This window comes from Porites lutea, chromosome 2 (genome assembly GCF_958299795.1).
Source record: "Porites lutea chromosome 2, jaPorLute2.1, whole genome shotgun sequence".
NCBI classification, from domain to species: domain Eukaryota; kingdom Metazoa; phylum Cnidaria; class Anthozoa; order Scleractinia; family Poritidae; genus Porites; species Porites lutea.
Window position 1 is genome coordinate 33,471,753 of NC_133202.1, and position 17,198 is coordinate 33,488,950.

Genomic DNA, 17,198 nt, shown 5'->3' on the forward strand with positions numbered 1-17,198 from the left:
ACAGAGCTCAGATAAGACTCCCCGCGGTGAAGTGTCAATTAAGGCAAGTTTGAGTTGGGACTTGCCGCCGAGCCCTTCAAACCCTGAGCATGTTTAAGACAGAAACTGCTCATTTCACTGCCCTGTTTAAGGCAAGATAAGGTAGAGGAATGATTTACCGCGATTAGAATAACAGAAAGGGAAGAGCTTTTGTCGTAAAGAAATTCAATAGCACGAAAATCAATTATAATTTCAATAAACAAAAGAAAAAAACCTAATTTGTGACCGCTTTCAAAACATTGTTAATTTTATATGGCGATTCACAGCAATACTAGCTTCGTCTAAAGACCTCTTTAGTTGATCGCCACTGTATTCAAAATAACAGACACTTTACGTAACAGTGCATGAAAAATAACCCATAAAATTCACAGAAAATCAATTAACTTGAATTTTTCGTTGCTTGAAACTAATATAAGTAATCCTCGGGCCCTAGTTGTTCAAAAGGTTGATAACGCTATCCACCATTGCAATCCAGTCAGGGATAAAGCAATAGGTTTTCTTAATACTTATTCACTGGATAGTAATTTATCCAGTGGATAGCCCTATCCTCCCTTCGAGCAATTGGGTCCAGATGAAACTTATAATGTCAATCATACTTTATTTGGCAGGTGCGGGGGAAAGAGGCGAGGCTGTAAAATTACTCAAATAACTAATTCTTTAAATCTGTTTCTTTGCTTTAATTTGCCTTCTCTTTTCCAGGGACCTGTTCAGAGCCTCTGGGTGTTGGATGGAATTTTACTCTTCCGGACAGTGCATTCAAAGCATCTTCAAGTTTGTTGACAGGTCAGCGTTGAGGCATAGTTGATATATTAAGGATGGATCAGGCAACCCATCAAGGCATTTAAATAACGAAATCAAAAATTGCAATGTCGAACTGCTTCACATACGCCCTGTTGGTTTTAGAGCGGAGCTAAATATCTAAAGAGTATTTGGCTTGACTTCCCAAGACAAAGCACTTGTGGATAAAACAGGTGTAAAACTCGTTCAAAGATTAGGTTTCGAGGGTCAACTCTTTCGTCAGTGCTTTTTTCGTCCAGACGAAGGGTAACAGTCGCAACAAGGGTGCGAGGGTTCGAGGAATTAGGATTCTACTGAATGGAATCCAATTCCTCAAACCCTCAGTTTTTCGATATTCCCCATAATTCGGATCAAACCTAACTTCCTTTCACCAGTGAAACACGTTAATTTTGCGAATGCTCCCGATTTTTTCAAACCTCCGAAAAGTTAAACCAATTTGCTTTTCCCAAGATGTTCGAAAAACCGGTTTCACTGTATTGTCAGCGGCTGATTTGATTTCGATATACTTCGCCTCGATTTCTTAACGCTTTATCTCTCAGACAACTGGCACCGCTATGACTACAAAAGGTAGACCCTCCATCCTTCCCTCTTTGACAAATTGTGCTTTTACTTCCGGTTACAGGCGGATGGGACTTTGGTGCTTACAATGCACGACTTTACAAACAAGACAATCGATATCAGAGGAGAATTGGAGGATGGTGCGCTAAAGACAAACAGAACGGTCATTGGCTGCAAGTTGATCTGGGAAAGATAAAGTTTGTTACTGCTGTTGCCACACAAGGTAAAGATGCTCCCCACATGTGGTTTAAGAGGACTAGTTTAGAATCACTTTTAACTTACTAAAACTAAGGTGGCTCTGAACCCTCTCTATAGGACCCTTTTTTAATTCTCGTCAGCCTGTCATCCAGTTTTGAATATTGAATATGAATATGAATATGAAATGCTGTTTACAATTTGATAACTCAAAATGGGGGACAACGAATTCGTTATGAAGTTATAATAGACACTGAATAGAGAGGAGAAATGTGACGTCATGTTACCATGGTGGCAAAATTTCTGGATCACAACAGTGACGACGGCGACGGCAACGAGAATGGCAAAAAAGTAGTAGGATAACATTAGCATTGTCTTCGATTTCTCTTGGGACGACTGTAATACGGAGGAGAAACTAGAAACCATGGTTAAAAACTTATGCAAAATTTTGGGGGGTAAACAAGGTGAAAATGGTGAATGAACACTGTGACGAATAGTGAACGAACAAAGGAAGGTTTGACATTTAGCATTTACATAGTCACTTTCTTGAGAAGCTTTTAAATTAGTTTCTGATCGTTTAATCACCCTAACAGTTACTTTTTTACCGGTATTTTTTTCATCTGGCAGGCCGCGATAAATATTTTGAGCATGTAAAGTCATATGAATTAGCATTCAGTAAAGACGGACAGCGTTGGAACAAGTACAAAGAGGATGGACGATTCAGGGTAAGATGATGATCATCTGATTTGTAAGATAGCAACTCCCATTACTAAAGTCCTCTGGGTAGCTCGGTTAGTAGACAGCAAGTAAGCAGTGTCCTATGTTTTGACATTTTCTCTTTTTAAGCCTAATTCAGTATATGCTGTTATTCATTCAAAGACCTTTTCTTATAATAATTCATTTCCCCATTGGCTGAAAACCACCGATTAAGTTTGCCAACGAGTTGACGCTCACCGTATTAATGTTATCAACTGTAGTCTAGACGGCGTGGAAGCTGACTCGTCCCCAGTCGTCTCTCATTATTAGTATTTGGCGTGGAAGACACGAACGGGCTCTTTTCCCATCTTTCCGCGCGCATAACTCAAGCGTTTCCCTAGTAAATAATTAATGATTAGAGACAACTTTGACACGACCGGGGCCGAGTCAGGCGTGGAAGGCTTTTCCTAGGGCGAGACATCAGTGAGCTTTAGCAATGACAACGGCGCCTGCAACGAGAACGTCCAATTAATAAGCCCTGCACGTCAAGCTAACCATTTTTGGTACATTTCTTTACCATCTCTCCGATCCGATCCACGGCCACGACTAGAAATTTGTTCTCTTATGTGACGTGTCATGGAGGACTTGAATACATGATTATGACGTACGACGAATTGTTCTTTCTTGATCTAAACTTGGGTTCAGAGCAAGAATTCAATTCGAAGGAAATTATCGTCATTTGGCATTCCTAGAGAATTGGACCATGGTGTCAAAGTTTGAAAAAGCGCGAAGTCTTTTAATAGTAACAAAGAGAACATAATGTGACAATGTCTCATTATCCCCTTTTGGTGAGAGAGGACAGGAAGAAGAGAGAGCCTGATTATGAAAGTGGGAATCTTCCTAACCTGAATACGTCTGTTTTGTAGGTTTTACCTGGAAACTGCGATAATTTTACTCCTGTGGTGAACAAATTAATCCGTCCAATTCAAGCTAGGTTTGTGCGATTTTACCCTAGAACATTCAACAATATATGCATGAGAGTGGAAGTATACGGCTGTAGTAGGAATAAAGGTAAGGCCTACGATCTTGTAACGGTGCTGTATCATTCTACTTAGCCCAGGAGCCTCTGTGACCTTATTTTTTGGATTCATTCTGGACTATGTTGTTACTGACGTTTTGTCCTCTGCGGGGTTTCAGCTAATTATAATATTTCATTCTAAGGCAAAACGGTGAAAAACTATAATTGCGCTGGTTAACTGTTTAATAATCCCCGCTTTTTGTGCTTTCGAAATATTACGCGTTGTCTCGCGTGTTGGAAAAAGACAGATGCACTTGAATGGATTTTCTTTTTCTGACTTGTTGATAAATAATTTTATGATGGTCTACTATATTTTACAATCTAAAACATTAAAACTATCACTTTGTTTTTCTCAATTTATTTCGAATTTATAGAGATCTTTTCGATGTGATTCAATTCTGCCCCTAGTCAAAATCGTGATTAAAAAAAAACTAAAATGAAATAACTGCTTCGCCATTTTATTTTATCTTGACCACGGAAATTTAAAATACCGTACATGAGCATGTCTTATTGCTCTCTCATCAGGTTATGAAAAGACTAAAACACCACCGCCAATGTTAGGGTTTCGTTAACGAACTAGAGGAGAAAAAAGGGGCAAGGCATCCCAAGCCATGCACACTGTATGTGGTAAAGAAAGCAAGTTATAAGCGCACTCTCTGGGGAAGCTTCCGCTGGCTGCTTGGCTCGAGGGTTTGGCAGGAAATATGCAGAAAAGTGGCGGGAAAAGGTGCGGTCCAGCACTTAAGTCAAGTCTTAATAGCGAGCTTACGCAACGACGACGGTGACGGCGAAACGGCGACGATCCTAAGTTCGCGTTTTATGGAGAATGTCAGTGGACAAAAGATCACCATTTCCTTTATCTTTTTCTGAACTTGCTTACAGTCCTTTAGAATTCAACTCCAGAAAAAATCGTCGTTATTCGAGAAAGTGAATAAGATAGAAGAAGAGCTATGAATTTTGAAAAAGTGCAAACTCAAGTGATGTTTTCGCCGCTGTTGCCCTCTTGGTTGCTCTAGCTCTCTATTTGCTAACGGGCTAAAAAAGTTTTGAAATCTTCAATTTTATCATGTTTCCCCCTTCAACTGCAACAAACCTATAGCGTTCATAAGTTAAATGAGGCTTTTTATGTTCAATGTTTGCTGTGAAATGCCGTTTATCTTGTAAAAGTTTGGCTCAGCCCTCGCCTCTGGGAACTATTTATTTTAAATACATTTGACAGGTTAAATAGAGAGAAGAATTGCTTAAACTCTCTTGTGGTATTCTATTTGTGTACTGGAAACGGGCAATTACATACTTTACAACAAACTCTAGCAATATATCTAACACACTCTATCCCTCACTCTAGTGAATATATCCGGCATAATATATCAACCGCTTAGGTTATTTGTTCAACTGATAGGATCATTTCCACTTTCATACAATCTAGAATAGTCTGTCGTAAAAGAGTTGAATTGTAACAATAAAAATGGCGGCACCGATCGATATGGAGAGGGCTTCATAACCTTCTTCTTTATAATAGAAAGGGTTCAGAAGGGAGATTATATATGAAATAGGGACGACTTAGTAGAGAATCTACCGTACTTCTTTGAACACTTAAATTCTAGTCAAGTATTTATTTTTGTTCTAACGATCATCGGTTCAAAGAGACTTATCGTTCTCGATGTATAATGATATACAGTGATATACAGTGGAATCCCGTCTCCGGGGGGGGGGGGGGGGGGGGTACTCCGGATCTCAGGTGACAGGGATGATCGAATGAGGGACAAAGTCAAAACCCAGAAAAATCCCTAGGGCTTCCATCAAAACCCCCACAAATCCCATGCCGAATTTCCGAGCCATAAAAAATTTCCAGAAAGCGTTAAATGATAAAACACGAAAAATAGAAACATAAGTTTTGAATGTCCTAAAAAATCTCTTCTTAAATCAAGCTACCCAAAATATACTTGCCAAAATTTTCCTACCCCAAAAAATCCCGAAATCGAAACCCCCCAAAACACCGTCGATCATCCCTGTCACTTGAAATCCGGAGTATCATGGCCCCTGAGTCCCGTGTTTTGTTTTGCTTTTTGGTTTGAATTATCGGGAGGTTTGAAAAATCGGGGATAAAATATGTTTGACTTTTTAGGGGACCGAAATCAGGTTTGGATCGAATTATAGGAATTTCGAACAAGGGCTCGAGAAAACGGGATTCTACTGTAGTGATAATGTAAGGTGTATTATACTATCTATTATTTTAGGTACGGAAGAAATTCTTATTACGGACTGAATATAATATCACCAACCCAATATAACGCACGCGCAGTCCCATTATAACAAAAGGTTTTCCACTTTTGTCAGTTTTTTATATCGCTTTTTCAGCTTATACCCGTTTTTTTTTTTTTTTTTTTTAATCTTATACATTGCAGTATAGTAAACGTAACAATATCAAGAATTTTTCAACATTCTACTAGCGCAGAACTCATCCGAAAGGTGAAAACAGTAACTTAGTTAACGTGGTAGATTCCAATCTCTACTCGCATCAGTATAGTTCATTTATTTATTATATCATTATGTTTTTCTCTTAAGCCGCATACGGCTCGTATGACTTGTAGTTAGGTTGACTTAATGAATAAAGCTATGTCTGTGAAAACAGAGTCAGGTATCTTCTATTTACTCCACACAGTGTTTTGCTGTTGCTTTTAATCCTTGTACAACCTCGTCCCCAGGGCTTTTCCCTTAATAGATGGGTGGGGCGGGCGCCCAACCCATTTATTAAGGGGAAAGCCCTGGGGACGAGGTTAATCCTTGTAGTGTCAGTATCACAGGTGTCTTGAGCGCATGTTAAAAAAAAATAACACTTCTGCTCTTATTGCGTAACTTAGCGTTTTATAGTGTTTATATCAGAAAAATATAAAATCGAAAAAAATATCGCCTTATCTTAGCTTATCGTGTAGCAAAGAATGAATGACTATATTTACTTTTGCTGTATTTTGCGTTCCTGTGTGATTTATAATCGATTTGGACTGGTTTGCTATTCTGTCTTCAGCGTCGTAATAAGGTCTAAAGTAGATGCTAAGTAGACTTTATGCGCTCATATATTGAGTTTGTAACGCCTGTGGTGTTACAACCTCGTTCCTAGGGTTCTCTCTCTTGCTTCGAGAGAAAACCCTGGTTGCGAAATGTGTGTCAATAAATTGCGCGAAGGTGGTAGGTCCCCTCTAAATTTTGTCGACTGGACGATAAAATTTTATCTGGGGTAGGGACAAAATTCTTACTTCAAAACCGATGTTTAGTTACGACGACATAACTTTGGAGGCAAAGCAACTTACCTCATTTGAACTTGATTTTGCATTCTTGACTGTCACTGGAGAAGATGATATTTCAATCTTTCTTTTAAAGTGCATTTCAATCCCAGCCTGACTTTGTCGAAAAAATAGTTCGAAATTCTTGTAGCTTGTTAGACGTATCTCGCATGGTCTCATAAAAGCTTCGAAAAAGTTTCAAGTTCGGGTAGCGGACTGCCACAAATTTCTTCTGCCGCGGAAAGAAAAAATAAATTTCGCTCCTGGAAAATATTTCTGCAGTCTTTCCGGTCCGCGATATTTTTTCATAGTCTATACATGAGGAGCTTGGATTATGCAATACTATTTTTTCGGGTGTTGTTGACATTATCAATGGCCCTTGCCGTCAGCTTATAATAAACAAGGCGTAAACTCCTCTCGGGCCCCGACCAAGTAATTTTTGTCATAGTGACAATTATTTACTCTTCTTCTCCTCCCTTACTATTTTCTCCCAGATTTTGGGAACCACGTGACCCGCTGCAACCAGGGTTCTTTCTCGAAGCAAGAGACAACCCTGGGAAAGAGGTTGGTGGTGTTATAGAATTTAGCGACGGACTGTTAACGGCAACATTAGGCTGATTTAGTACCAGCTACGGATACTTTCATTATGTTAAGCAACAGAACCGGAACGTCAGTTGACGACGGCGCGCACAAATCAACAACTGGCTTGACCAATGGCAGAGCGACAAATTGGGCAGCGGAAGTCGCGTTTAGTCCTTTCCGCGCGCTTTCCCGTCGTCAACTGACGTTCTCGTGCTGTTGCTAAATCAGCCTATTGATGGTGGGGGCCGCTGAATAAGACCTTAAGATAAAAGGGAAGGGAGGATGGGGTGGTGTTTTAGGCTCAGGCAATGTGCATACTATACCGGACAGCCTTTCGTGGTGCTACCCGGTATAGTCAGCAACGGCGGCCTGGGGCAGCTGACAGGTCGTTCACACACCTCGAACGTCGTGCTGGCGCTGTTGACCGAGAGGGTTTGGTGCACTAGTTCCAGTCCACACTCCTGAATATTTACTTTCGTCTCAGTGGGTCCCAGTCCAGTGGGGTGTGTGGATTTTTTCTGGAGTAACCCAACGTAAGTGAAAAAAAAAAACTATTAAGAAATCGGCTTTATTTACTTTAAGTCAGAAAATAGCTCCATGGTAATTTTCAATAGAAATCAAGTTTAGAATTGAATTCCAGTCGAACGTCTCCACAACGGCGACCTTGGGGACAGAAGAAAGTGACCGTTGTAGAGAGGTGGCTGTGCCGATTGTAGTTGTCAGTAGCTAAGAGTATTATAAACTTCTTTCAATGATTAGTTGGGGTAACGTCTTGTCTATGTCTTTCTTTCTCGGGTGTTCTGTGTAAAGGAAGGAAAAAATAGTAATATTTTTAGTGCTCTTCCAGACTAATAAACCTTCATAGGAAAAGAGTTTGATGATGAGAGGTAAAGAAGGTCAATATTTAACAATTAGTTCATGCTTCAGCAGTGCGTATGTCGAGACATTAAGCACGCGGGAAGTTTGGAGAGCACGAAACAGGCGTAAGAGTTGTTCGAGGCGCTGCCTAGAGCAACCAGCTAGCCTTTTGAGTGCTCTCCAAACCTCCCAAGGGCTCAATATCTCGACATACGCACTGCTGAATCATTAACTAATTGTTTTAATCTCGCGAAGCCGCGGCGCGTGCTCGAGCGAAGGTAAGAAAAAAAATAGACGGAGGTAAGAAAACTTTTGCCTCCTACTTTGCAGACAAGTTGCATTGCCATGAAATACGCTTACATTGTTTTTTTTTACTGTGAATAGCGTGGTTATTTTCCTGAAATATACCATTGAATTCGTGTTAAATACTGCTCGAATAGCTTTGAAAGGCGTTCGCCGGCGAAAGTTCCATCGAAAAAGCCTTAAACAATGGCTTTTACACCTGGCTTACCTGGTCATCCTTAGTAGTAGTGAGTAAGTGGTAAGGTGAAGTCGCCTCGAGCCTAAGGTGCGGGTTTGAATCCTACTTCGTAGCCTTTTTTTTTTTGTTTTGTTTTTTTTTTAAATATATAACGGTATATACATATTTTCTTTTCCCCGGCTATCAGCTTCTTTCCCTTTCTTTCTACGATTCACCTATTTCTAGTAACATTATAGAAGCGATCAATGCAGTACTCAACTTATAATTTTATTATTGTAGCGCGCTCAAAGTAAGTTTAAGTAGTACATGTGAATGTGTACGTGACTACATATTTTTTTTACCCACCTAGAAAGTTTACTCAAGGTATGTGCTCTAAAAAATCATACAACCAACAACCAATCACAGAGCACATAGCATTTGCACCACAGCGTATATATAATAGAACCTTTTTATTTGGTTGTGACCAAAACTACTAAAAAGGTACAACGTTGGTACGGTCCTGTTTGAAACTTTCGGTGCCTAATTTTAACTAAGTAGGTCAGCTGACATGTACACTCACCCTGTGTTGTAAATAAAAGCGGCAGGAACCATAATCAGCAAGGCTGTAATACTCAGCCAAGTACTTGTGTGTAATGTCGGGTTCCAGTGAAAAGGTTTTTCCTGAAATAACGTCCAGAATACAAAACACAGGGGGGTACAGAGTGACTGAAGTTAAAAAAAAGTATTCTTTGGTTTAACGTACAGTGGACTCGATTTAACGAACTTCTATTTAACGCAGTCCTTGGTAAAACGAACGTTCTTTCCTTTCACCCCAATAATAGTAAAATATGAGGAAGAGAACCTCGATATAACGAAGGACCGAGGGACTGGCAAAATATGTTCTCTATAACGAGGTTTTGTTATACGGTGATCAAGGTTCTTTTCCTCATTATATTTTACCAATACTAGGGAGAAGAATATCCTTCGCTATACCTTGGACTGCGTTATATAGAGGTTCGTCTTATCGAGGTTCTACTGTATAAGGAAAAGAGCCTCGATATAACGAAACCTCGTTACAGCGAACATATTTTGCCAGTCCTTGGCCCTTCGCCGGTTATAACGAGGTTGCACTGTTACCGAGTAGTACCTTCCTTCCCCTGCTGGACCTCTTATCTCGACGGGGTGGTGTGTTTTAATGATGACAAGATTTACGGCGGTAGGAGGATGCCGTGGTAGTTTTTTGCATGCTGAAGTGGTCGTGGGTGACAGTCCAGACCAAGGACAGCCCCCGACCCTCCAGGTGTGCTTTGGGAATGGGGATGATTACTGAATTGGGAAATTCCGCGACTACTTCGTACTAAGGAAGAGGCCGAACTGGTGATTATGATAAAAGTTAGGCAAAAGAAGGATCAAATGTTCACAGCCTATCTTTGTTCTTTTTCCTCAAATGCTGCAATAATGTGAAAAATATGTTGCAAAAAATGTAGAAACTTAGGAGTAAATCTAAGGAAAAGATGGTAAATGCCACATTTGCATACCAAAAACACGGGGTTGAGGAGGTAAATGTTGCCAATAATTTATGAGGCTGGTTTTCACTAGCGACGGAGTTGGAGTCGTAATCAGAAGCGTAGAACTTTACGGTATAGTGAAAACAGCGTTCTGATTCCGCTTACGATTCCATCGTTTACGATCAAATGAAAACTGGGTCGTCGGAGTCGCGAGCAGAAGCGGAAAAACTAAACCAAGCGTGGGAACGTGCATTGTGACTGGTTTGTCCTTCCGCTTCTGCTTCCGACTCCGATTCCGTTGCCCATATGACTCCCCTTGCGACACCCATTTTTTGATGTTCAGAAGGTCATATGCGCTCTTACGGCTCCGCTTACGACTCCAATCCCGACTCCGTTGCCAGTGAATCCATTTTTTCGTCCAGTACATACCAGAGCTAGGATGTTACTCAAACGGGGAACGGGGAGCGGGGAACGAGCATAGGGAACGGGAAAATGAAAAATTGGAAACAAAACCTAACTTGAAACCTATCCCTATCAACAACTTCATTTTGTTCCCAATTTTCATCCTCCGGTTCCCCTTGCTCGTTCCCCGTTCCCCGTTCCCCGTTCCCCTTTCTTCGTTTTAGCAACATCCATGCTAGTCAGTCAATAGGTAGAAAAAATACAACCGATTTCGCTTTCAGATCGAAGCGCGAGTTGAATGAATATTCTCTTGTTTTGAAGCGATTATAGAATGGTCAAAGAATTTGTTTCAAGCAATAAGAAAAAATCGATTTTCTTAAAGCCACGTTGATTGCTCAAGATGTAGAACACGTATAACAATGTATTGCATTATGGCTAGCCTAAAATAACATGAGTAAAGGACTCTCACCAAGACAATAGCTAACAAGGTTGCTCCCTCGGAGTAGCGCAGAAGCAGAGCTGAGCCACAGACTTTCATGATGTAGCCTGAGATAAACAGAAATGCTAGTCCACCTGGCCAGCGGGAACAACCTGCCCCTCCAAACACGCACTGGAATCCAAAAGTCCAGCTATAAAGTATTAAATAAAGAGATAGAAAACAATAAGAAGAAGTAGATCGCAAATATACTACTCTTGTTTTTTGGCAGTCTTTGCTTAAGAAGGAACAAAAAGCAAACCGCGGTGATATATAACATAGTTTCCGTAAAACGGCTGTTCTGAAAAAAAAAATGACTTGTAAACTAAAGCTACAAAACAAAGGACTGTACTAAAAAACGTTTGGGGCGTACCTATGCTTAAATTTCTCCAGAGGCTTGTTTTAGCTTTTCCATATATTTGTCTAAACTTTTTCCCGGGACTTTCTTACAAACAAATAAATACAATTTTTTAAAAAGTGGTTCTAGTAGGTCTTCTAGCGCATGTAACGCCCTCAAATTTTTCCAGTAGAATCCTTAGGACTGAAGGATTAGTTTACAATTCATGTTTTTTTCAGAACAGCCGTTCTACGGAAATTATTCAACATTAGATTCTCATACAAACACTGTAATTTCTCAAGGGATTGCCTACTCGTCAAGATGGCGTCGAAAACTGTGACAAGGTCTATTCAATCAATTCTCAGTTTTTGAATGGCTTAAAACCCCGACTAATTCTTCATAACCAGCGTTGATAAAATTTGAAAGATCTTTTGCGATGTCAGACTGATGAGATAAGACAGTAAAGGTAGAGGGTAACTGCAGAAAATGGCAACGGTAACTTCTAAGCCCTGGCCGGACTTTACGGCTCGTAAGTAGCTGTTTGCAGAGAAAAAGGCCGTAATTTCACACGTTTTTTCGAAGAAAGAGCCAAACTACTGCCTAAAAACATAGAAAGAACAGCGAAACTATACAAATCGAAGGATGACAAAGTCTTCTAGTGAAGAACATCCAGTCTGCCAGTGCTAGAGTTTTAATAGTATCCCCAAAAAGGAAAATAAAGACAATCGATGACTAGAACAGAGTACTTACTTTCTCGTACGGATTAATTTTTATGGCTAAATACGAAATCATTTACAGATAATTGAAAAGCCCATCTTTTCTTTTCGGGTTTCTCGTTCAGTATCAGTGCAGTATTAGAAGTGGGTCAGACAGGATGCAGTTAAAAACATGGCTGATTGTTTTCATAAGGTGACAGTACTTACGGAAAGACTTAAAATATGAAGATAAGTGTTATTTATTCGCACAATTTCATGCAATGTTTTTAGCTCCGGCAAACTTGCTGTATTTTCTTAGTACTTGCACAAGTAGTTGTAGCCTAAGAAAACAGCCGACATTTCGCGACGCTACAATGATTGCAGTTATTATTTTAGTTATATACCAGTAGCGGCTTACTTCCCAATGAATTCATGTATGCTGTTTGCATGTCCAAAGCCTGGAATAATGTCAGTCCAGAATAGTACGGCAACAAAGCAAGAAATTGTGATAATGAGGTCCAGAACAAGACAGACAATAAGCTAGCTTGAGAATTGTGGCCAACATTTTCTCTCATTTTAACAGCTTTCTCTTCAACAATAAAGGAGGTAGCTGAAATTCCCTTCAAAGGAAAAACAAAACAGCAAGAGCAAAATACATTTATAGTAGTGTGACTACTCCAACCGGGTCACTTGGAAGAAGATTGTCTAATCCCAAAAATTTTTGAAAACAAAAGATTCTCAAGTTTTTTCTTTTTTTGCAAATGGTCCAATAAAATTCAAGATTCAACTATACAACCATTGCATTGGAAAACTTTGAAACCGTTTGAACTTACCTGACCTCTCAGGAACCAACCCTCAAATTTATGATTCTTATCAGTTGGTCTGTTTGAAAAAAAAAAATAGAGAATCTTTTGTTTTAGAAATCGTTGTGATTGGACAATCTTCTTCCAAGTGCCCTAGTTCGAGTAGCAACCTCGTTCCCAGGGTTCTCTCCTACCCGCCCTACGGAGCGGGTAGGAGAGAACCCTGGGAACGAGGTTGTTCGAGTAGTTGCACTGTAATAGATATCTTCAGTTCAGTTCAGTTCAGTTTATTGGTTTGCCATTTTTGAAGGATGTACAAAAACTAGAAGTTCTAAATATTTAAAAGCTAATGGCCAGGAAGCCTAAGGGAAACCAATCTAGTTACACTAACCAAAAAGAAAAGTAAAAGTAATTGTCAATGACCCCCTCTAACTGGCAAAACAATCGTAAAAGGAGTGTAAGGGTGGTATTGTGTAGGTACATGTAAAAGAATTCCCACCGTGCCCTGGTTTCATGTGGGCTGTGTTAGTTTTTGGTTCCGACCTTTGCTTCAAAAGGCTTTCTCGGGGTACTCCGGTTTCCCTCTCCTCTAAACTAACATTTCCAAATTCCAGTTATCCAATCAGGAATGGTGTGAGGAAGATCATACTGTGGATTAATATTCGACACCTTTAATTCGTTCATTCATTATTTATTTATTTGTATTTGTTTAGTTATTAGTTTGTTTATTTATTCATGAAAGCGTCTCCAAAGACCTCTCCATGGATTTTAATAAAGTACTGCTTATTCCAGCAATAATTCATCAAAGTGTTTTACTTACAAGTCCAACCATGAAAGTTACAGGCCAGAGGATTCTAGCCAGTCCAGTCTCCCCTCCCAAATCATGCGTTGTTGAGGCCTCGGGGTCTATCCATGGAAACATTGTTGGGATGAGACAAATGAAAAGACCCAGGACAATAATAGCAGCAGATATAAGCTTTCTTCTTGTGGGAATCTTCTTTAAAAGAAGAAACCTGGAAAAAGAAATGATAATAATTATAAGTAGGAGAGCCCAGAAAACCGCTAAATATCGAAATAATTGTAACAATTTTAACAAACTGTTCCATATCATCAAAAGAGTGAAGTGAGACCCCTATAAAGAACGAGAAAATTCCCAGTCTTTTGCATGATGGCATCACTTCAGTTAGATCAGCTTTTCCTGGGTATGCAACACAGCTGACCTCTGACTACCGTACCTTCCGGCTCCCATAAGGTGATACCCCCGTAAATAGAAAAAAAATCCAGTAATTGATTACATAATACAATAAACAAGGATTTAGCTTGTTGCTGGTTTTCATACCACACTCTCAAAGTTTATTAGTAGGAGGGTTGCAAGCTTCAATAAGCATCTACCTATCCGTCCCTATCCCTTGAGCCGTTAGTGACCACTTCAGAGCTGGCATCTTTTCCGTAAAGATCGCTTCTTAGCTAAGATGGAGTTATAATCAGAAGAGCAAACCATTATGATACAGTCATGTCTCGCCTTGCAGGCACCCCGATAAAAAGGACAGCAGCTAAATCCCCTCAAAAATATATTTGAGATGTTTGACTGAAATAAACTTCCGCCATTACGGACACTCGCAAATGAGGACACTAACTAGAGGTCCCTACAGAGTCCGCTACAAAGAGAGTTGACTGTACTAGTCGACTCCGCTTATGACAAAGTGACTTAGGAGTCTTTAAAGTGCTTTAAGGAGCTGTCTCAGAGCTGTCGTCTAGTTTATTTATTTATTTTTTATTTTTGCCAATTATGCTTTCTTATTCGCTATGTTGAACTTAACGTTAGCGAGAAACTACTTGTAAAGGACAAAATCACAGCTTCTTGTCAAAGAAATATACTTCGCAATTCCCAAGCATTATATGAAACGTTACAAACAACAAAAATGAACTTTGAAAAACTGTTCGGCTGACAAGTTTTCAAAAACCCACAATTGCAATCCGTTTTAATCTTCTTGGGTGAAAGTTTGTCCAACCGCGCCTCGTTCCTTTTATATTTGCTGTGTGATTTACATTACTAGACTGCGAAAACATCCAAGCGGCGAATAGCGTGGAGAAACGCATGTTTTCGCAGATTATGTTATTTACACCTTCTTAAAATATTTTGAGCAGTTATTTTTATGTTCGACTCAATTTGGGGGCAAGTTCCCACCGTTAGAATTAACAGAATTTTGATAAAATTCATGACACAGCTCCGTCAAACAGACGCTAGCCTGCGAGCAAGCCCTCCGGGGCGCTCTGTCGGCGGTGGAAGAAATTAAAAAGGGAGGAGAGCTTGCAACTTCATCTCTGGAATTTGAATTCCAACTCGAATTCCCCTGGGGCTCCCCGTCGACTGAGATGTCAGATTTCCGCCAATCAGCGCGAAGTTGAAATGAGCGCGAATGTAAACAAACATTGAAAAACACGTGCAAAGGGTAATGACGTCATTACCAAAGTCATCTCCGCCAATCAGCATTTCGCATCGATTTCGACGCAGATATTCAAATTGCAGAGACGTAGTTGCAAGCTCTCCTTCCTTCTCACGACCCGCCGACAGACTCCCCCGGAGAGCTTGATCGCAGGCTAAACAGAAGCCAAAGAACCAGACCAATCACAAAGTGCGGGAACAAGCCATGTGATGGTTTATTCTTCTGATTTTGCTTGTGAGTCCAACAATCTAACTGTGATTTCTACCGTAGATTCTTTTTTTATTTTGAAGAGGTCCACAGGATCATCAGTAAATATAACTGGCACGTGCTACCCTTTTGAAAGAACAAAGGAGTAGCTACGAATTTTTCAGAGGCACACACATTTTTCCAAATCCAGTCTACCTTGTTTCCCAATCTTTTACCACGCCTTCCTTTTTCATCAGGGGTTGTGACGTAATTATCTCCCCTGCTCCAAGGACTGTGTTCTACAGGCAGCAATCACGGCTTTCGCATGTGGCAAAATCGGAGAAAATACTGCATTTTGTTTTGAAAAATGTCTGAAAGCAGTTGACGCGAAAGTACGTAGCCGATTTTCTTGTTGTTGTTGTTTTTGCTTAGCAATCGCCTGATCTATTGTTTCCCTTCTTCTTCTTTCATTTGTTTGTTTTTCCATTTCGTTTTTGTTTTTATTGAGATTTTTCAGATAAGCACGTGCGTTCTGGCGTACAGGTAACCACGCCTTTGGATCTTGAGCGATGGAGTCAATTGTCGAGATGACGGAGGAAAATGGAAATATTCTTATTCTCGCGATCCTTATTCTGTCGAGCTTATGACTCAACTGAATACTCTATATTTTTTACTATTGCCAGCTAGGTCATTAGCACTCTTAAAACTCTGATTACAACTCCGGCTCCGACTTCTTCACAGTTAAAAACATCCTTAAGAAGCCAGCTCCGGAAGTTTAGGGAGGGAGTCAACACTCAGTGTCTCATGCAAAATACCCATAATACTCGATGCTTACCGAAACAGCAGAGTTAAAGGAATGCTAAAGTTTCCAAGAATTGCCTGCAAATAAGGAGGTGTTTTTTCCCCACTGCTAGAAAACACAACAAGTAGAGCGCCCAATCCTTGAACGGAACCAACTACGAGAAGCAAACAGCAATAGCTCCAGTCTGTAACCGGCAAGTAATTTGGGCAAACAATTTTACAGCACAATACAACAAAGCCAAACACTATTACGAACGAAAGAGTAGCAAATGACGCTACAAAATAACTATCCATTGTTAGTTTCCATTTATTCGTTTGATCTGTAGATGTGATCGTTGACTGCGATGTGCTGCCTACCCACAATGGAAGTGAAATGTATTGAGCTAATTGTCCTGTCACACTCATGATGGCAAACAGAATTGTGGCGAAATTGCGTAAAGAATAACCACATTCTACCAAAGTTTGTTTTCGAGGTTCTTGCTCTGGAGTTTCACAAAGCGAAGCACTTTCTGCCGCGGCAACATCTTTGCTAGGTGGCTCGTGTTCTTCTGAAAAAGTATTCATAGTCTTCCTGGCGCAGTCAATAAATAAGTTCACCTGCTTAAATAGCCACAATAGCCTGAGGTTAAGCCAAAGGTTGAGCCTCAGGTTAAGAATGATGTAATCTTTTCTTGTTACTTTTTTTAGCTATAGCCTGTTCGCTTATTTCTCTTCTGTTTCTTTTCCCGTTGTTTTTTTTTTTCTTTAATTCTTTTTGGTTTTTATTGACATTTTTCAGGAAACCACCCGCATACTGGTGTATAGGTAGCCACGCTCTTCGATCATGAGCGAAGAAGGAAAGAAAGAAAATGGAAATGTTATGATTTCTCAAGCTTCTGACTCTGTTAAGCTAATGAATCTGCTGAGACCTTCATTTTTTTTAACTTTTACGAGCTGGGCGGTCATAAGAGCTCTTACAAATCCGATTACGGTAAATTCGACTTCGATTTTTTTCTTCAT

The 17,198-nt window shown here is 40.0% G+C and overlaps 1 protein-coding gene and 1 pseudogene across 1 annotated transcript in view; one reads left to right on the top strand and one right to left on the bottom strand.

Moving 5' to 3' along the window:
- LOC140926086 (uncharacterized) overlaps nucleotides 1–5,187 on the top strand; it is a 35,132-nt gene extending 29,945 nt beyond the window's left edge. The window contains exons 19-23 of the mRNA XM_073375884.1: nucleotides 739–822; nucleotides 1,460–1,618; nucleotides 2,218–2,315; nucleotides 3,213–3,357; nucleotides 3,890–5,187. Coding sequence (XP_073231985.1) covers nucleotides 739–822; nucleotides 1,460–1,618; nucleotides 2,218–2,315; nucleotides 3,213–3,357; nucleotides 3,890–3,936 — 533 coding nt within the window. The 3' untranslated portion in view covers nucleotides 3,937–5,187. The remainder of the gene's footprint in view (nucleotides 1–738; nucleotides 823–1,459; nucleotides 1,619–2,217; nucleotides 2,316–3,212; nucleotides 3,358–3,889) is intronic.
- Nucleotides 5,188–7,975: 2,788 nt separating this feature from the next.
- LOC140926087 (uncharacterized) lies at nucleotides 7,976–16,763 on the bottom strand (annotated as a pseudogene).
- Between the last annotated feature and the right edge of the window lie 435 nt (nucleotides 16,764–17,198).